The 24,052-nt window shown below is 37.4% G+C and overlaps 3 protein-coding genes across 3 annotated transcripts in view; all 3 read right to left on the bottom strand.

Moving 5' to 3' along the window:
• LOC106111743 overlaps positions 1-4,813 on the bottom strand; it is a 38,332-nt gene extending 33,519 nt beyond the window's left edge. The window contains exon 1 of the mRNA XM_013293887.1: positions 33-4,813. Coding sequence (XP_013149341.1) covers positions 33-4,586 — 4,554 coding nt within the window. The 5' untranslated portion in view covers positions 4,587-4,813. The remainder of the gene's footprint in view (positions 1-32) is intronic.
• On the bottom strand, positions 4,483-24,046 carry LOC106111896. Its single transcript, XM_013294092.1, has 17 exons — positions 24,004-24,046; positions 23,877-23,934; positions 23,711-23,810; positions 23,097-23,252; positions 22,869-23,030; positions 21,866-21,988; positions 21,332-21,472; positions 21,149-21,247; positions 20,938-20,967; positions 20,772-20,855; positions 20,486-20,540; positions 20,315-20,409; positions 19,828-20,068; positions 19,543-19,702; positions 19,281-19,430; positions 14,556-14,656; positions 4,483-4,572 (listed from the first exon to the last, which is right to left on the bottom strand). Coding segments are annotated over exons 4-16 (1,476 nt in total). The 5' UTR covers positions 23,232-23,252; positions 23,711-23,810; positions 23,877-23,934; positions 24,004-24,046; the 3' UTR covers positions 4,483-4,572; positions 14,556-14,655.
• LOC106111742 overlaps positions 23,669-24,052 on the bottom strand; it is a 4,451-nt gene continuing 4,067 nt past the window's right edge. The window contains exons 8-9 of the mRNA XM_013293886.1: positions 23,877-23,934; positions 23,669-23,810 (exon numbers count right to left, since the gene is read on the bottom strand). Of these exons, the coding sequence (XP_013149340.1) occupies positions 23,669-23,810; positions 23,877-23,934 (200 nt within the window). The remainder of the gene's footprint in view (positions 23,811-23,876; positions 23,935-24,052) is intronic.

Genomic DNA, 24,052 nt, shown 5'->3' with positions numbered 1-24,052 from the left:
TCACAATAGTAGTTTTTAAAACTTTAGGTTACCTTAGGTGGACTTCTGCTACAAGTAGACCTAGATCGAGTTAGGGATCTTGAGGAGTAACGTCTGTAACTGGGTGTATTGTCCAAACTGCTTATTCTGCTTCTTGTATTCTCGCGTTCGGAAGCACCGCTGTACCGTCGGTTCCACCCTCCAAACTTTGTTATTCTTTGGTTGTTACTTATATTACAATAGCCAGTAAATGTTTGAAGATCCTCCTCGTTGTCGTCTACGACTGGACAGCTGTACATACTAAAACGATGTGCGATAGGCTTGCTAAGATTTAAGGCAGAGAATACGTGAAGCGGTTCAAAATGCCTTATTCCATTTTCATCGAGAACTGTGTAGGCTACTTCACCGGTCAGAACCGACCGACTGGCTTCTCGGGGCACTACAGCCTGCAAACCTTTCTTCATGATCAATAACGCTCCTCGATGTTTCTTGCGTTGGAACAGAAAGTCTTCCATAGCTAAACTGTTTTCGGGCTGAAGCAAACTCAATGGAACCTCATCGGAAGTCATCAACGGCCGATCTTCGGGTATGATCATAAGAGCTGCACTTTCTCGTACCAAATCCCTTAATTTGGGATCTGTACGAGCAAGCTGTGGGTCATTTTCTAGTTTTTGTAATGCAGAATGTAAACTAGGTGTTTCATCAGCTAGTTTCCTCATAACTGTCACCCTCTTTAAAATGTTCATACTTTCGGCATCGTTGGATAAGTTTGCCAAGTTTGTCTTATTATCTAGAGTACTTGATAACTTTTTAACAACGTCGTGCATACCAAGTACTCGAGCAAGACCAATTGATTGTCCAATAAATTGTTTAATGTCGTTTGATTCCGCTTCTTGCAAAATGCTTTCTAGTTCTTTCATACTATTCTCTTGGACAGCGGATACGATAACCTTCTGAAGTGTTTCTGCTGCTTCGTTATCAGTTTTAATAAAAGAAATTGACTCGGAGATATGTTTCAGTACATGACGGAGAACGCTTGCGTCGTTTTTAGAAATATTTTTAAACGCTGGACCCAATACTTCATTTTCGCTGCTCAGGAAGTCACAAAACTTTTCAATTATATCTTCTTCTTTAAGGGAATGTTTGTGTAATGTGCTGTTCAAGGCAATTTTAATTAATTCTATTTTTTGTTTTGAAGAATTCTCCAGTATTTCTTCTCGAAGTGTTTCCTTACTTTCTTCCGTTTGAAGAATTTTATACATAGCAGATACGAAATTTTCATCAATAGTTTGGCCTAAAATAGTATCGATTGATTTTAAGATAAGTTGATATTTTTCTCTGCTGTTATTGTTGTTTATCTCTTCGAACTGTTCAGCTGTTACTAATGCCGCCAGAACAGCTGCTGCGATTGAATTTTTAACATTTTCTTGATGCACATCTTGTTCGTCATCATAATTGCAGTTGTCAAGTCGTTTTTTGTTAAATCTTCCTTTTTTGGAGTCATTTTCGTTTTTGTTTTCATGAATCTCGGTCTTTAAGTGAGCACTCATTTCAATTATCGACGTAACGATCTCCATTAATTGATTAGCAATGTCATCTTTCAAACCATAATCAGATATAAAAGCTTTTAATGCTTCAGCATTTCTTGTTTGATTTAAAATAATATTTATTGCAGGTAGGTCAGCTGGTACTTGTCTACCAATTGACATGCCTGCTTCAGATAACTGTCGCAACATATTTGTGTCAATTGTAAGTTCGCCTTTAGTAGATGTAGTATCGTTTGGATTAGTTTTCACTTTCAAGAGTTTAAGTTCTTCAGGAGTAACGACAAAACTCTGAACAGAGAATTCCAGACCCTCTTCTCCTTCGATTAGATCTGGAGCAACAAACTTTAAACCTTCAGGTGTCTGGACAATTTGCCCGGGCACAAATGTTACGCCGTTATCTTCCGTTTCAATAACTCTACCTGGAACAAATCTTGGACCTTCTTCGGTATCAACCACTTGCCCAGGAACAAATCGAGATCCTTCATCTTCAGTCCAAATAACTTGTCCAGGTATAAATGTTGGACCAGCTTTCGTTTCAATTATTTGACCAGGGACGAAGCGAGGACCATCAATAGTATGAATAGTTTGACCAGGAACGAATTTTGCACCACTCTTCGTATTCACAACTTGACCAGGTACAAATTTGGGCCCTTCTGCAGTATCCACAACTTGTCCAGGAACAAATTGCTCACCGTTTTCAGTAAAGACGATTTGACCAGGCACGAAAATTCCTTCAACCATCATTCCGGGTACAAAGCGAGACTCTTTTAATCCATTTTTAACAAGTCTACCTGGAACAACTTTACCCTCTATTTTAGGCATCTTAGGCCCGGGATAAAATTCAATGCCTTTACCAGTTTGTACCATATGACCAAAAACATATAGGGACTCTTCGGATACTGAACATGTTTTAATATCTATAGGTAAACCCACTGGAGCGCCTTCAGTGAAACAAATATCATCAATAGACTTCGCAACAGAAAATTCAACATGTCCATTAGCTTGAACAATTGTTTTCCCTGGTAAAAACTTTTCTCCAAAGTCCGTATGCACGATCTGACCTTCAATAAATTTTGGTCCGTCAATTGTTTCAACGGTAGTCCCTGGTATAAATTCTAAGCCATTGTTTGTTGTTTTTGTAATCCCAGGAACGAAACATGTCTCACCATCACTAATCACAGTTTGACCTGGTACGAATTTTAGACCATTTGGTGTTGCCAAAGTTGCTCCAGGAACGAAATGCAATTCATCATCTTGATGGACAACTTGTCCTGGAACAAATTGCCACTCATTATTTATTTTAGCATTTTGCCCCGGTGTAAATGATATTTCACCATTTTCTGTGATTGTTTGACCGGGTACAAACTGCGCACCATCAGGAGTTAAAATTGTTTGACCCGGTACAAATATTTCTTCGGGCCCATTATTAATAACTTTTCCAGGCACAAATTTAAGACCTTCTTCAGACAATACAGTTTGGCCTTCAGTAAAGCGATATGAGTCTTTATTTTTAATAGTCTGTCCGCAAACAAATTCTTCGCCGTTTGTTGTCTGTAAAACTTGCCCAGCAAGGAAGAATGGCTCTTGTGTATTTTCGGATGTTACAATGTGGCCAGGGATGAGACCGGGACCAGCAGGTGTGTTTACACTTAGTCCTGGAACAAAAACAGGTCCAACTGGGGTCTCTATAGTCTGGCCGGGAATGAAAACATGTCCTTGAGGTGTGTTTATATGTTGCCCAGGGATAAACGTTTTTGCTTTATTAATGTCTAAAGTTAGTCCAGATATTTTAGCAATTTTTTCCCTTTTCCCTTTTTTAATGTTCTTCACAACATTTGGCAATGTTTCTAAAGTGGGCAACATGTCTAATTTATTTTCTTCAAATAATTTTTCAGTCACATCTGCAGTTTCAGTTAAGCGCTCCGGAGAAAGTTCCTTCACAGCTTGTAATATTGTTTCACATGGCCGGTTTTTGACCGGTTTTAATGGATTAACACTAGGAACATTCTCAAGAGGTACAGTCACTTCACTAATATTTCTATCAACTTGGTATATTTCTGTTTCACAATGGTAAGGTGTTATTTTCACAGGTGTTGGTAAAGTTGTGCTCTTAGGAATAAAATGTTCATCTTTCGTTTCCTTTTCAAGTAAATCCCAATCCCACGTTTCCATCAGTGGGTGTATTTGATCTTTCCACTCTCCGTTACACATAGCAATGCTAGATTTGGATCGCATATGATTTATGTTAAAATTGTCGCACAAAAAGCTTTTAATGTCATGTTTTTCATGTTTTATTTTGTCTAATTTAGCTTTTTTGGCCAAACGATCTTGTCGCAGTATTTCCTCTTCAATTTCTTGAACTTCCGCAAGCTTTTCCTTGGTTTCAAATATTTTTTTCATCGACGACAATCCTGCTGCCCGTTTCCTTTTCTTTTTCTTTTCTTCAAGTTCTTCTTGTTCTCTTTGTTTGAGCACTTCCGCATTAGGCCCCTCTCCTTCATACATTTCTACATCTTCAGTAAAATCTTTAAAGTCCATTGAGACACTACGACCTTGTTTTGTTTTTATAAGAACAGTATCAGAGTCCTTAGCGAGCATCACGTCCCTAACATCTCCATCACGTACGGCTGCCTCCATTCGAGCGGAGAACACTAGGCCACAGCGTCTTTCTTGAACAGTATAAACGTATCGCTTTTCTTCAGTAACTTGTTTGGTTAATAACATATCCATTAATGCTTTTTGAGCTTCAGTAGAGCCGTCGAGAATGGGGAATATGTATCTGTAATCTGGGAGCAGGTCATGTTTTCTGTTGCCATAATTAATTTCTGGCGAATAGTGGTGGGGTCCAAGTTCACCGGCCACATTTGTTATTTTGCACTTTGTTTTGGAAGAACTTGCAGTCAAAAGTACTGGAATGTAGTGATGAGTGGGCAAACCGTATGATTTGCCGGTAATCCTGCAGCAGCGCTTGGCGTCCGCCGGCGAGATGGGCGCAAGGAGCGGGAAGTAGTTGGGCTTGGGCAGGCCCCTGCTGCGGCCCGTTATTCTACAAAAGGACATCGCGGCTTCACGTTATATCACGTTGTCATATTATTTGTTTACAACTGAACTTAAATTTTGTTTATTCCGATTTGTAAGCGAGTTATCGTATTTGATTCGCGGCACAAGTGGACACGAGCGTTCCCTGTGGAGGTTGGGGCTTGACTGAGTTGGCTGGCGAGCGGCGAGCTTTACTTAGCGCAGGCGCACGCATCAATTTGCACCTCTGGCGGAGGCAGACGGTGTGCCGTATATTTGTTCCGGTTAGCCGCTATTTATAAACACAAGTGAGACGTATTTATTCTTTACACAAAATGTATTGACACAGATCCATGGGGAAAACACCGAAGCTACGAAGCTTACATTAATTTGTCGTTTTGTGGAAAGATAAAAAGAAAAATATTTTTACGAGTCTTCTTACCTGAAAAGTGTAATTTATTACAGGACACATGAAAATTTGCGGAGATTGTTGTGTCAGATTGTGGCTTAATAATTTACAGAGTGTTCACAAATCCCGAATAATTTTTTATTAGAACTTTGAATAATAAATAATAGTAATTTATCACTATAGAAATGTATTAATCATTAGTCGAACACAATCTCTAAAATAAATAGCAATAGTGTGATTGGATGTATGTATGTCGCGCTTGTCAACAAAGTTAACAAATAACCTCGGTGTCGGGACCGCGATTATATTTTTAAACATCATTAACATTAAATCTGCGAACCTTCAAGTTTAAGTGAGCGTGAAGAGGACAGTTTATTTCTACACACGCTTGATTTTTTTTAATTTATGTCCACGAATCACCTCAGGTGATGACCCTTTTATTAAAATTATAGTCTTAACATTTACTACAAAATAAGCGCTTTTAACAACAGATAGATAAAATCAGAAATAATTTAAAAGCAAGAATTTAAGCTACTATCTGCAGTAAGACTTAAGTAAAGGATTTAACAAGTTCAAGTGGTAATAGTCGAATACTTCGTAGCAGCATTAAAAGGCTACGCGGTCTACGCGCTACGATTCCACGGCTACAGGCTTTAAAACTTGTAGTTGCAATTAGCGTTCACTTAACAATGATAATGAAATATCAAAGTAAATGTGAATAAAACTCTTACTTCTATATTAATAAACCTATTATGTGAGTAATTTGACGAATCACGGTCTTTAAATCAACCACGTAACATTAAAATTGACTCATGCTAACATGTATTAGTATACATCGACCTAAAGTGCCTGACTCAGTAAATCCATGAACCTAACAAACAGTTCATCAATATGTTAAATTTAAACCGGCTTTCGAAATATCTGCGTCATTCATTGAAATAGAACTAAGCCCTAGTTCTTTTTAATCACAGTAACGTTTGATCTCCAAGTTTCGTAACATCAATTCGCAATCGATGTAAACACAAACAAAACGAAAGCTCTTCAAAGTAACGTATGTTGCTCGATGAAAATAAAGAGATAATTTAGAACATATCCAAGGTCTTCGGGTATATTTTTAGCGGATATTTGTCAATGCAACTTGCTATTGGAAACGAAAATGTGAAATTCATACTAGTTAAATTTACGTAGTTATTATGCTATAGTAAACTAAGTTATGTGAAATGAAAACAATATCTGTGATTATTCCTAAGTATCTAGACTACTAATATAATTAAAAGTAAACACACACTTTGTTATGTAGGATGTCAGCAACCATAGTTTTTTTAATAAAAAGCCCTAAACTTATATAACCTAAACTTACTACATATTTTCATGCTAATCAACTTTGGGCTGTATAACTTTTCTGCAAATAAGTGATTAGTTTTAGTCAATAGCGGTAAGAATCAATAAAATATTTTTTTTTATTATATCATACGGATGCAACCGTACGGGAACAATAAGGATTTGATATTCGTTTAAAAACAAAACAAAGTTGTGACAGCTTAAGTTCTTATTGCATTGAAAACCTTTATTTATTGTGCTTATTTTAAAAATAAATATGGCTTTTACATTATATAACGTACGCGGACGTAATCTTTTAGAAACATTCGAAGAAAAAAATCATCTTAATTCCAACACAAATAAACGCACTCGTTTACCTCATTCGTAAACAAAGCGAAGTGCAAAGCAAAACACGTTGAGTGTTTCAATGCCACATGTCTGGAAATATTTCCAGTGATTTTTCCTCAACGACAGTAAGTAAATATCGTGAAATGTGCCATCTTGTTTTATGAGTTTTCACGTTCAGGGAAATTGGTCAGTCACCGTCCAAACGGAAAATGATTGCGGATAAACAAGTTTTTCTTATTGTGACTCACGAATGGTACGGGCGGCATCATCGAGCCACAGCTGGGGAATAACGCAGTGAAGAAAATCAATTTGTAACACGATACCGAGGTTGTTGAACTCAAAGACTAATCTGTCGATATTATAGGCACATAGTAACCGCACAGTTTATAAGAAAACGGGAAACATTTAGCTTTTCAAAGTTGAATTTTAGCTAGATTGAAAGTCGAAAAATAAAATTGTTTGTTGACTTAAAAAAAAATGTTTTTATTTTCTCCAGATGCGGTCAATAGATTTTGAATAGAGATATATAATAAGGCATTTTGCGGCAATTTTAAGTCATAGACTCAATTAACAAAATCTAATATATGGTATTCTGCGCTGAAAATAAGATTGACCATAAATCACTTGTAAGCAAAAAAACAGAATTTTCTAAATCATTTGTACTTTGCCACGTTAAAAAGAAAAATCTCTTTTCAAACGTTTTATCCTCTCAGCGTTTATCATCAAGACATCCAATAAATCTCAAACAGCATAATTCCAAGACAAGTTTGCAAACAAAATCTAGAAACGCCTAATAACGTAGCCGCGGAGATTTATCACTTCTAAGAAATGTCTGGGAATAGTCGTACCAATTTTTTTTAATTTTAAGACGCTTTCTTTCGTATACAAAGGCACTTTTAATTTACGTGTATCACAAAATATGACTGGATTTCGTTTTATAATTTTCTTTCATGTTTTCAGAAAACTCTGCGCAATGTCAACGCTACAAGATTATTTCCAACACAGGGAAATTAAACTTGACGCCTGTCAAAACTGTTCAGGCAAATTATGCATTTTCAAAACCCGGTACAGACGTGTAGACAAGATTTTAAACGCCAGTTGAACTGTTTTGTAAAGTTATGAGAGAAGCACACTTTAATTCCACTGTACATTTAGGCTTTTGTGTAGCAGCAGTTTTTAAGTAAAATTTTAAGTGTCTGTTAAGTTTTTGCCTACATCACTTTTACATTACCACTAACTGTACATTACAACTGTTCAGTTAAAACTGAAATTATTAATTGCCCTTGTTGATTCTGTTTATTCGCTGACAATCAATACATTGCTTGTATCTATACTATTATAATAAAGCGTAAACACACACTTCTTTGATGTCTAAGATATCAGCAATGACAGCACATTTTTGAATAACTGTTTTTTACAAAAAGCCCTACACTTACGTCACGCTTTAGGCTATATATTTTCACGCCATTAAACTTATGGGGTAAATATTTTGCATAAAATCCTTAATGTAGGAAAGAGACCACAAGTTGCTGCCAACATTAAGGAAGCAAGGTCGTCATCATGTCATGTCATTTTGACATTTTCAATTGATAATTTGACAAATGTAAATATAAAATAAAATTTTCATAATTTCATGCGGATGAAGTCGCTCGGGAACTGCTAGTTTACTCCTCATACAAATACAGAATATATGTGTGTGTGTTATGCTCCATTTGCTAAATTTATACACAAAGCGTAGCACAGAATGTGTAGAGTTATCTTCTTTTCATTACAGAGACAGGTACATGGTTTTTTACTTACATTTGCGCTACTTATTTATTTCAGGTCAAGGCTGGTAAATTGCATAACACTTATTTAGAGGAATCGGGAGTAAACATGTTACCGAATGGGGCCGGCTAGACTGATGACCACGACCTCAAAGACAGGACAATGTAAATATTTTACGTATAACGTTTTACACTCTGAAGACTAAGAGCACGCGCACACCTTTGATTAAACTATCGCACAACTGTTTTTTTTTTATAAAAAAAAGGGGGCAAACTAGCGGCGTGAACACCAAGGTAGTCAACGACGCCCATCCGCTACACCAGAGGAACTACAGATGCGTTGCCGGCCTTTTAGGAAATGATAGGCTCGCTTCTTGAAGGACCTTCTTTAATCGCTTTGATTCTTATAAGCTTATATGGAGGTGCGCACTCGATTTTTAGTTATGCAACTAAACAGTCGGCTGCAAAACAATCGACAATCGCACAACAGTTGTGCGATTACGTCATTTAACTTGGTATTTCAATAAGTTGATTAATTTTTAATATTAATTTAACTACATTAAATTCAAATAGAAACAGCCTTGTGTTTATTACTACAACATTATTATTATTTATTACTCCACGCACAATACACGCAGGAAGTTTATTTTGAAGGAACGTTAACAAAACGAGAAACTATAGCAAAATATTGCAACATTAATACACGTTGTACACTTTGTTAACTCACGTAAACGCAGTTGTGAAAATTGTTTAAACTATACTGTTTCAAAATATGCTTTTTTGTTGATAAAATGATAAAGACTCTAGGGGCAATTATCATAATCTTACTAATATTATAAATATGAAAGTTTCGATGGATGGATGGATAGATGGATGGCTGGATGTTTGCTAGCGTTTGTAGCCTAAACGGCTGAACGGATCTCCATGAAATTTGGCACAGGTTTAGAGCATAATCTGGAAGAACACTTAGGCCACTTTTTATCCCTGGAATAGTTACGGTTCCTGTGGGATTTATTAATTTAGTTTTTTAATGTTTACTCGATCATTCTGCAACGGTTCAACATATCTTATTGAAATTTGGCACAGATATAAAACAATCTGGAGTACACATGGGATAAGCTTCATCCCCGAGAAATGTCCGATTCCCGAGGGATACGTAGCTTTTTGTAATTTACATAGTTTGTATGTTTTCTAATACCACGCGTACGAAGTCGCGGGCAACAGCTCGTAATATTATAAATGGAAAATTGGATGGATGGATGTTTGTTACTATGAATCTCCAAAACAGCTTAACGGATCTCGATGAGATTTAGCACATGTGTAGAGCATAGTATGGAAAAACACGTAAGCTATTAATTATTTTTTTAATATCAGACAAAGTCGTGAGCTAAAGCTAGTATAATATAGCCCTTGTATCATTACAGTAACCAACATTCAGGGAATATTATCGCGCAATAAATTCATAAGTAAAAATTAAGAATAAACGATTCAATTTTTTTCTCCACCGCAAATGTCACCCGAAAATATACGTCCTGGAATACCGCGGCCAACGCAACGCTGTTTATTTGGGTTGTGATGAAAAAATGCATATCTGCTCTCCGTCACATATAATTGGAGCTCATTTATAACGCTTAAGGCATCACCTCCTCGCAGGGACTGAAACTGTCACAGTTAATATACGCTTCTTATTTAAGAACTTTTATCACCTCTGCCAACTTCCGGGTTGATACTCAAAGGTTAATTAACAAAGGCGAGGGTTGTCAACCTTTCTACAGTGACAAAGTTGCCATATTAAAGAGAGAATACTGCGTAAAAGATTCTGATTCCAGATTTCGGGAAGATGATTGCTTTGCTGATAACGAAAATGTCATTTTAATCTTTTTTGTCTGTCTGTTTATCCGCAAGCCGCGTTTGTTCCGGGTAATATCCGAAACAGCTGATGAAGCGGATTTTCACTGCAGGGTAGCTGACTTAGACGGGCATACTATAGGCTACTTTATCATACTAATATTGTAAATGTGAAAGTTAAGATGGATGGATATTTGTTAAGGTTTGTAGCCTAAACGGCTGAACGGATTCTGATGAAATTTGGTATATATGTAGAGAATAGTTTACATTTTTGATTTATTTAATTCCAAGCGGATGGAGTCGCGGCCGAAAGCTAGTATCCTAATATTGCGAGGACTAAGTCGCGGACAACAGTTAGTACATAAAAGTGTAGAGATCTTAAACTAAACATAAAAGTTTAAACTATATTTGTACATTGACAAGATAATCTAATAAAACACCACCATAACACATGTAACAATCTAACATTTTAAAGAATCAGTTTTATATTTGCCAATTGTTTTGCATCATGTCCGATCATGGTCTCGTTATGCCAACTGCGCTTACTATGGGCTTACATACATGTACAAACAATATCCTCATCCCTGTCATTCCTTTTAACAAATAGAGATAGCAATATCCTTTTGTTAAGGTGGCGGTAATGTAAACTCACGTTTACTTTTGAATACAGGTTGTCATCTCTTGTCTATCAAATATCCTTGTGTTCGCATCACATTCGACGTGTTTGTGGCTCATTCCCAGCGACTGTCTTTGATTGATTTACAGGTTCATAATTAATTTGGATGTCGTCCAGTTCTCTTAGTCATCATTCAAGGAGTATGAACTGACAATTCAAACCATACAAATACTAGCTTTCACCCGCAACTCCGTTCGCGTGAAATTAAAAAAAAAAACAAAAGTGAATAGCCTATGCGTTCTTCCAGATTACCTTCTACATCTATGCCAAATTTCATCGAAATCCGTTCAGCCCATTCGGGTACAAACTCTAACAAATAAACATCCATCCATCCATCCATCTATCCATCCATCTAAACTTTCACATTTATAATATTAGTAAGAAGTAAGATTATAAAGAGGAAAAAAGTATTTTTGTATGTATTGCAATAACTCAAAAACTATTGGGACTATTTCAAAAATTCTTTCACCGTTATAAAGCTACGTTATCAGTGAGTACCATAGGCTATAATTTATATTATTTTTTAATTTCACGCGGGCGAAGTATCGAGCAACAGCTAGTAGAAAATAAAATTTATTCATTCATGAATTAAACTGCAGTGACAATAGTTTTAGAAAAATCCCAAATTAAAGATAGTAACGGCGTCGAAGAGTCTCAAATCGTCACTTGTAAGTTCGAGTAATAAACATTTAATTCAGCCTTTTCATTGATATAAAAAAGTTAACGAGCAAAAGGCTCAAAATTTACTGTAAGCATCAGCTCCTATAATTGCAATTAGCGTTTTTTTTTAATTCCTTCTGTCTACTGTTTTCTAAATCTTTAAAAACATAAGTATTTTTAGTTCGTTCGAATTCTAACATAAACACATTTTCACGTCGCGTTTTCAACCGTGGAAAAAAACAAAGCGAAATATAGGCTAGATTTCAGGTGTGTTGTGTCGAAAAGCACGCACAAGTCTAAAATAACATCATGGTTTAATTTTGCCAAGTTTCCGGGAAACCGAGTATTACGGGCTGGAGAACGCCGGCCCTGAACTAGTTAAATAACTGTGCGCTTCAAATATCGCTATTTTGTAACTTACTGACCTTCAAATATAGTGTTTTTGTGAGGCTGTGGTATCGTAAACAACCGTGTAATTTTAACAGTGGTAGTGCCCGCTGTAAGATCTTAGCACTGCAGGCCGGCACGCCCGGTGTAATACCACGACCACACAGAAGACAGGCGTGAAATGGAAGCAATTCCGTGTTTCGTCTGATGAGTGTGGTGCCGGAGGCCTAATTTAAGTCCCTTTCTCTTTACCACCCTTTTCTTATGAGAGGATGGGAAGGGGAAGTGGATTTGACGATGGAGGAGATGCATAGGAAGAGGAAATATCCTCTTTATGTGCGTCTCCTCCTCCGTCGGATAAGGGTAGGCAACGCATCTGCAATTGCAGATGTCTATGGGCAGCGGTCACTTCGCCATTTTGGCGGATTCAGGTGGCCGCTTGCTCGTTTGCCACATTATGTTATAAAAAAAAAAAACGATAGCACAAATCTCAATAAACCAACCACAATCTCCATAAAACAGCAGCATTAACGGCGTTGGGCGAGACTTCTATGTACGTTGCCCTCTAACTACAAAACAAACCCATATAGAGATATATGACATTTGTACAAGGCGTATAGTGCACTGTCAAATGTATTACTTTGTCGATGACGATACGATTTCTTGCAAATTTTCGTACTAGGCCCTTGATGTCAGTTTACAGCTGACGTAAATGCTGGTTTGATTAATTTATTGGACAAGGTCGGAGCGGATTCGAATGATTTAAGACAACTGCACTTTGCATTGCATTTTGTATGAAGTTGCGTTTTAACCGCCAAAACATTCCAACTAAAACACATTTAAATCTCATTCTCCTTAAAAATACACAGCTGAAACATAAAACTTTTTTCTAAATTAAGTAATTTTTGGTTTACAATGATTCGAAGTTACGAAGATCGGCGTGTCCATAACCTTCGTACTTATTAAAAGCACGTCCAAATAAAATTCCTAAATAGATTATCTAAATGTATAGCAATCAGATTGGTTCTTACGGAATTTGTACGATTTAAAAATACTTGTATTTACGGCAGCCTGCCACTTTACGTTTATTTCAACACATCGAGTGTAGATTTGAACGGCTTACGTTACCTACTGCGGATGTGGTAACAGAATGGTCGTTTTCCAATATCAACACTATCCAGCAATTCCGATGAAGGCCCTTAAGTGACGAAACTTTTTTTCATTTAATTTTCACTCTAAGTTCCTGAACTAAGAGTACATATACATATGTGGCGGTAAAATGAACACATTGTATTTTATTGCAACCAGTTACATTACAGAATGATCGTTTTAAGATTTCATTTGAAAAGTTGAAATAAGTCTTTTACACAATCCTCTTAAAATACAAGCAGAGACATCTATATTGTAGTAAAAAAAACATTTATTTTGCGTTGAACGCCATCTAGTTTAAAATGTCGGCACCAGTTTGTGGAAAACGAGTAAATGTCTTGTGACATCCAGTTACAATCTTACGTAGATAGATGGCGCTGTAATTAAACTTACTAAAACAGTTGGATAAAAATACGCAATAGAACGTAACGATAATTTGGCAATCGTATTGAAAAGATTAATATAGCATCATGAATAATAAAGTTATTTATTATCTGGGCTATTTTCGTTCGCAATAGAAAGCACGAGTATTACTTTGCTGTAGACGTTCATACTTATTTTGGCAATGTAGTAAGAGACAGTAAATGTGGTAATTATCTTAATTATAAACAAAAGCTACCACAAAAGCAACTTGAGTTTGAGTTTATTGTACTTGTTGAGTTTATAACTGGTCGATAAAACGTTGAATTACGAATTCAGACTCAGGAGTCATAAAACAGCGATTGTTGGCAGTGGTCGGCGGTCTCACGCGACGCTGTAATGAGGCTGTCGTAGCTCACTTGATCGCCAACCGTTTAATTTGTAAACCATACGACCGACACGATGTAAAATACGTGTTAATTAGACATTTGTAGATTTATTTCAAAGGTTCGAAAAAAAAGTTGCGTCCGTTACCGTTAACCAAAATACGGAAAACAGTCTTCTATATGAAAGTGGTGATACATGGGAACGAATACTTTTCTTTTTAATAGCATGAAATTGCAAAATGAAAAGGTCGTCATCTGATGCAGCCAAAATTACTAAATTATGGTCTTTTAGTCTTTTGTCGTCTATAAAATCTAATATGCTTTAATTACAATATTTGTTTTAATGTTATTTTATAATCAATAGTGTTATTTTAGGAACTACGAACTAAATCTCATTTCAATCTCCTATTTTTACTGTGGTAGCTAAGTGACGATAGATTTAAAAATAATTTGTCTTGCCTCATAACTATTTCGGGTTCGATAAACCGAGTATATTTAAACCATTTTTACCGATTAATTATTTCCAAACATACAGACTATAATCTTTTATAATTAAACCTCTGTCGTCACAATAAACATGAGACGAAGAATTCATGAAGACTCTTCTCTGAGGTCATAGTATTAAACGGGCTCTACCACTGTTAAAAAGGCATTATTAAACTGGTATTCAGAATATTTACATTGGTAGTAATATTGACTTACTTCCATATTCATACGGGCTTCGGGCGCGCCGGCCCGGGCGTCGCTCAACCGGCCCGCGAGTAGCGCCGGCACCGCCACCCGGCTCACCCACTCGCCGAACTCTGCGACACACCGGCACGTCACCACACAACACTTGTGCACCTCTGTGTTACACGACACAAGTAAAAAGCACAGGGAAAGCTTGCTACAATCTACGAAGCAGAGTATCCTAGTTGGAAAGGAAAGTAAAGAAAATGTTTTAGGTAAAATGACTCTTGTATACTAAGTTTGTATTCATTGTCCTCGTCAAGGAAGGGAAAGGAGGCAGTTCTTCTCCTCTAGAGCCGAAAAATGTTAAAACGATATTAAAATCGGTGGTATAAGACCATAGTAATTGAAGCGGTCCACACCCCTTCCCCTCCCGAGACTTAGTCAGGAGACAGGCGTCTGTAATTTGTGCAAGAAAGTAATAATAATAAATGATTACTACTTAAACTTTAAAGATATACAAAAACATAGATATAAAGAAATAGAACTAGAAGAGATAAGCAGAAGAAAGCAACAATAAAACAAAACGAAGACAAAGGGTGACAATGAAGTACGTAAAGTTTGACATTGTGTTTAGTTTGTTTAGTGTATAGTGAATGAGTAAATAACTACGAAACTACAAATTTTTCTATTTCTACAAAGCTTTACTTCTGTCATTGAAGTAAATTTTGATAATTAGATACTTTGTAATTTACAATCAGCGAAATTAGTTTGTGTTCAAATTAGGTTGTAAAATTTGCTTCTAATTATTATTTACTTGAAGTATTAACTACGAAAGGTAATAAAATGAGGCTCTACAATATCTATAAGCGGTCATCGAGAAAATCTTTTTTGTAAACAACAGTATAGTCAATTTAATAAATCGTGTAAACTGACCTATCGCCTCTTGGTTCATGAGGTCTAGTGTTTCGTGTGTGTCGTCCATTTTGTGTATCACTGTTTGTGTGTGTTTAAAATTCCACTATATCACTACGCACTTCACATTTAAAATATTTTTTAAAAGTCAATTAATACAATTAGATATGCATTCTTCAATCTTTGTAAAACTATTTCTCTAAAGTAGACAGTAAAATGGCTCAAAGTTGTACCAAATAAAACATAATTGTTTAGAAGAAAATACATTGACGAAACAAGTCTTAATAATTTAGACAAAGAATGACTACGAGGACATCTATGTTCTTATCTAGTAAAACATGTTCTACAATATAACCGATGTAAACGTCATGTTTGGCAAATGTTGCACTTAAATCTTCAGAGATTTACTCGTATTCCACACGGATCATTTAGTGTACCCGTTGCAAGAATGCATGACGCAACACGCATCAGGTGTGCCAACTGACATGCCAAAAACTTGAACTTGTATCATACTGCATTTCATCATTCTTCAACTACGCAATCGAAAAGAAATTAGAAATATGCAACAAAGATATAAATAATCACGTTAAATCAACATATCCCCTATTTTATTCTAGTCCCGTAGAGTCGGCGCACCGTCGTCCTCCAAATAACTCTATCATCCGTCATCTCAGTCATCACTCCCTTCTTGATCATGTCACCTTTCACGCAATCCATTCATCTCTAAACCTATCTCTGCCTTCATACCCATAACATAATCAAAGTTCACCTGTTCCGTGTAACACTATAAAAATAGATTCGTTGTCGATAGATTGTACAGATTTTGCAAATACATTTTCCTTTACTCTATTTCTATTATTTTGGTGGATGATTTAAATATCATCTATAATTATCACAAGGTTGAACTCTGGAGTAATGGCTCACGACCGATGCTGGAGTATTTTAGATTTTAGTATCAAAATAGTATGTTTGTGACATCCTGTTTCATCATTTTCTAGTGGTATTTCACCATTTATTATCATTAACTAGAGATATGTAAACTACAGAAATCTCTAATCCTGCCTTTGGCATAAAATTGACGCCAAGAATCACAAATGTTTCGACTTCGTATCCACATACCTAATGTATCCATAGACAAACATCTTTATTTAGTTTAATTACGTTGTTGGAATTTCGTAAATTCGAAGACAGTATTATAACGTATCTTTTTGTTACATTTATAAACGAAATGTGTATATTTTCTCTATTTCAAGGAGGGAATTCGACCTCCAGTAACGGTTGATATTTTCAACACTGACCAATGTCACTGGTTCAATGTCTTACGAGCCCGCGCTAATCAACGCATCTGTTATGTAGTGTAACAATTTTAACACCGAGATAAACGTGATTTTTTACTAGGGATTACCTTATATTGCTATCTCTTTTTCTCTAATGAAAAGGAGAGAGGAGGCAATGGGATTGCTAAAATATACGTGGAAATCATATATGAAAAAAAGTAAAAACAACAAGAAATTGGAATTTAAAAATCTCTACAAATAATTATATTTTTTTGTTATAACATTTATGAATGCAATGTAGATAGTGTTAGAAAAAATGATTATTATTTTACGCCCTGACGCCGCAGCCACAAAATGCATTGTTTCCATATTTCAGATATCGTCATTCAAATAGAATGAAATCAATTAATTCTATGAAATATCTGAAACGCTCGCAACATGTGCATGAACTTGAAATAAATATAACTGAAAATAAAACCACCCACAAACTATGTGCACGTTGCAACTACTCGTATGTTTTGCGATGTCAAAATAAATTGAAATTAAATTTACATTTTAATATGTTTTTACTCTTAAAGGCTTAGAAAATGATGGAGGGATTGGGTGAACGAAGACATGAGCAAAGGTAGCGACTGAAATGTCGAATGACAGTCACATTTGGAGGAATAAAACCTTGTGCCGGAACGATTTGCACAAAGAAGTCGGTTAATAAAATAGAGAAACGTTAATGGACGTCACATAAATTATGAAATACTTGCTTCCGCCCACGACTCCGTCCGCGTGGTATTAATAAAAACAAAAGAAAGTAGCCTTTGTGTTCTTCCACACTACGTCTATGCCAAATTACATCCAGATCCATTCAGCCATTTAGGCTACAAACTCTAACAAACATCCATCCATCAACTTTCACATTTATAATATTAGTATGAAGTATGATCTAAATATGAAACTCCGGGATTAAAGCAAGATACTTTAGCAATGATTGAATATTTTGAATGGAGAATATATATAGATTACATGTGCTTTCGATTACGTCTGTGTCTGTAGCTGCGCTGCGTCTTGTTGCAGATATTTGTGAGAAACACTTATGAGCGGTATTAAAGATCGTTTAAGTACATAAATAAACCTAAAATTATTGTACTTTACTGTTACTTTGACTTAAAAACGCCTGCTAACTTTAAGTAGTTTCTGAAAAATTAAACTAGTAAATAGTGATCGTTTTTTAAACGTGGCATCCGAAAACAAAAACGACAGGAAATAATAGTATATCTTTGAAGAATGCATAGACGAGACCAAGTGAAATATTTTTTACTACACTAAATGTCAACGCCTGTAATCAAACTCCCTACTTAAATGTTCAGTTAATCGCTTTTTAATCACTCTTATTACAAAACCATAAGGTACACTTTCACCAATCTCTATCAGACTTTTCGCCCGGATAACATCAAGCCAATTTAAATTGAAACGCCCTATGACCCTTATTACAAGAGTGTAAGGTTTGATATGTAATGGTGAGAGTTCAAAGAAAGTTTGTAAATAGTGTGGCCGGGAAGGCCGGGCTAAATACGTCCACGTCTTTGGCACGCCACTGGGACAAGGACGCCTCATCTATGCAACGATGGATTGATTGACCGATTAACAAAAAAGTTACTGTAGGCATTTTTTAACAAATCAACTCTTCCTAAATTTAAATCAGTATTGATTGATGAAGCTGCCTACGGTAACGATAATTTAGAAATCGATTTAGAAAATGGTATAATGAAATTTTGAAAAAAAGTAATTTATTTACAGAAACATCAAGAGAAACACCACAAAATTGTAAACATCAAACGAAGATTTTTAAAATTCAGATTATAAACTAGACGAAGAGATAAAAGTAATCGGTTTCGTAAAAACACACATCAAAGCGATGTTGGTGTAAAACATAGTATTGTGTCTTGTCGAAAAACATTTGTGGGAAAGAGCACAAGACAAGGCGTGTGTTTTTGTACACAGATAGGTATAACACAGGGCAAGGGAGTGTACACAGGGTAGGATACGGTGCGTACACGGTAGAGTACTGCGGCGCGCGCGGCGGTTTGTCGCGCTGCGTGGTCCGCGAGGCGAGTGCGCGTCCGTCGCCTGTCGAGTACGCACTATGACTGACTCGCGACTCCGCTCAGCCGCTACATCGCCAGACAATACTTCGATATAATTAATAACATTATTTTATTATGTGCTGAGATATTAATTTGTTTTTAATTAAGGTGAATCTGAATCGAAATCGTTTTCAAGGTTTTGATTCAATGAGAAATGTTGAAAACGTCATAGTAAAGCACTGCTTGCATTCAAAATATAATGTAGTTGTATTTACATTGGGTACAAATTCTTGTATTCTTCTAATTATCTTGTCTCGGTTATAATAATGCCGAATACAGATCTCATTAGGTTTCCATTGAGAATCTCAAATTAGATAATCTCGTTTATGACAACACGTACAAAATCTTTCAAGTAGGAATATGAATACAAATGGGTTTGAACAGGGCAATGTACAATGTGCAGTGTGCAAGAGCAAGGACGAACTGACCAGAGACTGCGCAGCACGTGCAGGCCGGCGAGGCGCACGGCCAGCACGCCGCACACGGGGCCGGAGCGCGCATGCACCGACAGCACCTCCGTGTAGCTGTCCGAGCCAGCGCTGCGCGCCAGCACGTCACCCAGGTACAGGTGCGCGTAGCTACTCATGCCACATATTAGTGGCAAAAGAGAAGACGGAGAATGTAGCAAAATGAACGTTACCCATTGACATCGGTATTGCATTCTTTTAATTGACAGAACAGGGGGCTCACCCGATATCCTCACAGGTGTCGAGTCCGAGCGGATCCTCGGGGGGCTCGGAGACGACTGCGAAGGTGAGGCAGTCGGAGTGCGCGGGCTGTGTGGTGTCTCGCTGTCGGCACCGCGCCATGTGTCCCAGCAGCGGCAGCTCGCTGTCGTTCAGCACGAACTCTGCACAACTCTTAAGTCACTCTTGGCTAGCAGGTCTGGTACTGACAAAATGTCTGACCCTGACTTTACTGCTGATTCAAGGTTGACATCGTCTTTTAGATATAGGTGACTTTATCGCTACTAACGTTTATTAAAGTTGAAATAGCACTTGTCGTTACAACTCTTCGGCTTAGGAAGGCTGATCGGCGTCTCCAGTTCGGCACCTTCCCTGCCCAGGAAGCTGTAGGCGACGAACAGCCGCTGCACGTCAGGGTTAGCCATCGCCTCACACTCCTCGCTTAAAGCCAGCCACACCACAGTAATGTCCAGCGTTTGGTTGCGCATCTCCTCCTCCGGCCCCAAATTCGTCACTATTGAACTACGCTCCTAACACGAAAAATCTTTACGTCAAAAGACTGCTGTAACTACTAAACAACCAACTACTTACTCATATGTATTTGTGTAATAGTTTCTAGTCGAGGCTATAGTTTACTGGAGAGTAATTTTTATTCATTAATACCCTAAACTTGGGAACCTAAAGCAAACCAAGGGCCCCTTGACAAAATTTGCTAGAGGCCTCGCCCTGGCTCATTCCGGCACTGATTCAGTATAAGAACATTGAATATTACTTACTTTAACAGGCACTTCGACCACTTCCATCTCATCGCGTTCCAGTCCGATCGTCACTGATTTCTTCTGTCCATGCCCGTTTGATGACTTTGGGTACCCTACATGTTGAAATGTTATTTTTTATTAATAAGCTTTTTGTAACTAATATCTGGTCACCAGAATGGTCTTACGTACCGGCTCTCCAGTGCTTGTTTTTCATTAGACTGTAAATCGTATTTGAATCAGAACCCTAAAAATTATTTATTAGTGTAAATGAGCGTTCATTAAAGTAACATATTAATAAAGAAATGTCAGGTAACAAGCTATTTTTAAGCTGTTTACATTAAACCAGTAAATAAGGCCAGTAGCATTTAAAATTGGCGCTGACAATATAAAAACCGTCCATGCCAGACCTGCACTTCTCTCCAACTGTACTGGCTGTGATTTACTGAGAATTAAAAAAGTGAAATAAGGAACTCACAACAAGAACCCGCAATTTGCTCGGCGGTCTGATTTCATTAGCGACCGCCTGACGCACCTCTTGCGAAGACCTTACTGTTAGTTGCTGCAAAACGATGACAATATATTTAATAATTTCAATTGCAAGCTATAATTAATTAAAAATAATAAATAATAACCTCACTAACCGTATTATTTAATACCAGTCCGGGTAATGGCTGAAAAAAAGATCCCTATCAATGAAAAAAAACCACATCCAAAGACAGTAAAGGTCAATGAAATCATATTTATGGCAAGGTAATAGAGACGTCCTCTGCCCTACTTCGGGGACTTAGAACAAAGAGCGAGAGAGAGAGAGAAAGAGAGAGAGAGGGAGAAGAGTGGCGAGATAATTCTTACTTTACTATTTCTGTTGCATTGTAGACTCTCCTCTAACTCCCGTGTAAGATGGAACACGCTGGACTGGTCCTCGCCTGCTGGTGCACACATAGTCGCTGCCTAAACAATAAAGCTAAAAGACTGATCTAAATGCTCACTAAAGTTTATACATATATCTGCACTACGAGGATTACTAAAGGTTACCTTGCTGGAGCCTTTGCGCAGCGCGGCGAGTAAGGCAGGATCTAGCCTTAACTGGCACCACACGTCCAGCACGCCAGCCTCCTCGCCGCAGTCCAGCGCGTCAGTCACCACCCGGCTGCTCACAATCTCCTCACCCGCCATCTGGTATATTTACATTCTCTTGCTATTGACAAAGACAGAGAGGTAAAAGCTAAGCAGTTGGATAAAGAGAATAGTTGAAAAACGATACGTTACTTGTCAGATGACATAATTTTGGAGCCTTCTTCTAACATGATAATCTCTTAGAACTATAATTTTCTGTTATGTTTGGATCCTGATATATTCTATAGCAGAGTCTAATTCGTACTTAATATTATAAATGCAGAAGATTAGCTGGTTGTTTGAAAGAGTTTGCCGCCTAAACAGCAGAACGGATCTTGATAAAATTTGGCATAGACGTAGAGTATAGTCTGAAAGGACATATAGGCGACTTATGTCTGTTTTCAGCTAGGTTGTTTTTAACGTTTCCATCGTTTTGAATAAGATTGGTGTAACCAGTGGCAGTGACATATCAGCGCGGCGGTTCGCGTGCAGCAACGTGTCGCGCAAAGGCAGCGCGCAGCTCGCGAATACCTCATCCATCTTGTTAACTTCGCAGATCTTCAGGCACATGTCCTCCTGCCAATAGTATACATTGCAAACTATAATCCATTTCCCTCACACCTACCATGCCTGACAAGGACAGATGCAGAAATGGAGAGGATATGCGACCGAGTTAATTTGTCGAAGGTCTTACACAAAATCTGTCATCAAAATAGTGTTAAAGCCAAGGAAAAGAGAAGTGAATATTCGATTTTAACGTCAACGAAATATTCAACGAAAACAATAGTACTTTTTTCATTGTAATTTGTTACCTTCATGGATCGGAATCAAAATGAAATTTTTGTATAAAATATTTTAAACAACTTGGCAAATAACGATTGTTAATTGTGTTGTAAAGTTTGCCTTTTTATAGGTCATTACGAGGAGTTATTTTTTTTAAAGGGCTCTACCGATGCCAAACAATCTGAGTACGGAATGTCGCATTCACTGGGTTAACTGTCACAATTGTTGAATGGAAATGCGGCCAATTGTAATTATTTTTTTATAATTAAACTAGGTTTCGCCCGCGACTCCGTTCGCGTGGAATTAAAAAAAAATAAAAGTGAGTAGCCTATGTGTTCTTATAGACTATCCTCTACATCTATACCAAATTTCATCGAAATCCGTTCAGCCGTTTAGCCTACAAACTCTAATAAACATCCATTCATCTATATAAACTTTTGCATTTATATCAGTATTGTAGTGTTATACGAATGCAATTTTTGGAATTTTTAATGAACTACAATAAAATGAATTCCGTTATTCCTCAGATCTACAAAGCAATGGTATTCAAAAGGTTAGTCTATTGCTAGATCGTTAGCCATTCAGTCATTTTTTTTATACACAATGTATATTGTGACCCTTGTTTTTGCAGTTACAACACTAATTCAATTCTACGATATTGTATGATGCTTACATTCCTCATGTACTCAAGGAAGTGTTCAGTGAAGGGTAGCTGGTACTCTGTGGTGAGATCGAAGTGAGCGACGCGGCCGGGCGGCACACGCGCCAGCCCCGCATTCTGCTCGTAGAACCGCCACGTTAATAGCAGCGATTTACCACGCGAATGCAGTACAGCCTGGTAGTGGAACTTAATATATAACTGTGGGTTCACACTGCTGTAGGGATTGGAATGCAAAGGTACCTGGTCGGATAAAACAAGCGTGCCGATGTGCAATGTGAAGTGGCATATGTGTGAGTGAGTGGCCACTATGCGGGCCTGGCCCTCCGCGCGCCGCAGCGCCAGCGCCTCCGACGCGCCCTCCGTGTTGCACGACATGTCTTTTGAACTTTTGCCCTGCTGTATACCAACGTATTGCTTTACGGAATCCACTTTTATCCTCTTTGTAGTAATCAGTAACTTAATTTGTTTTTAGTTCATACAAATGTTGATGATCACATTCAGATAAATGAACCTTCTTAGGTTGAAAAGGTCAAGTAAGGTGAATAATACTTCAAATGTCTCGTCTCCATTTGGTCTTTAATATCTAGTTTTTATTTCATGTTTGTAAAAGTATTTAAAAAATAATAGTTTATTACTGGAAAAGATTGCATACTACCGCTGCTAATGACAATGAGACAAAAGAAAACTACAAATATGAGTTCAATAAAATTTATTTATCTAATATTTACATGATACAATATACATCTATTGCACATACAGCCCCCGGGGGGTGGACAGAGATGGGGACACAACTAACAAAGGATGTATTAGGTCTATGGTGTGTATAATTTCAGTGGGGGGAGGTGGGGGATCACCTGGGGGCGCTGGCGCTGCAGCAGCGCCCGGCAACGCGACAGCTCCTCCCCGATAGCTTGCAGGGCGTCCTCCACGCGTTGGGACGTCGAAAATGGAGGCCTACAATAGCAACAGTTAGTTACAAAACCCACAGAAAGTAAATTGAGTTATAAATAAAAGACATACGATATTTCTCCGCTACTAGTCTTCCGTCTTCTCTCGCCGGGGGATATAAGTTTTCTACCTGGAATTGTACATTACATTAATCTATTTACTAGAAACACTTGTAAATATGAAATACAATGGTTAGTACCGGTGTTGCGCGAGTGCAGCGGCAGCTCGCCCTCGCTGAGCGTGAGGCA

Source organism: Papilio polytes, unplaced genomic scaffold (assembly GCF_000836215.1).
Source record: "Papilio polytes unplaced genomic scaffold, Ppol_1.0 DF824146.1, whole genome shotgun sequence".
NCBI classification, from domain to species: Eukaryota; Metazoa; Arthropoda; class Insecta; order Lepidoptera; family Papilionidae; genus Papilio; species Papilio polytes.
The sequence above is the reverse complement of the archived record's forward strand: the minus strand, read 5'-3'. Positions and strand labels throughout refer to the sequence as shown.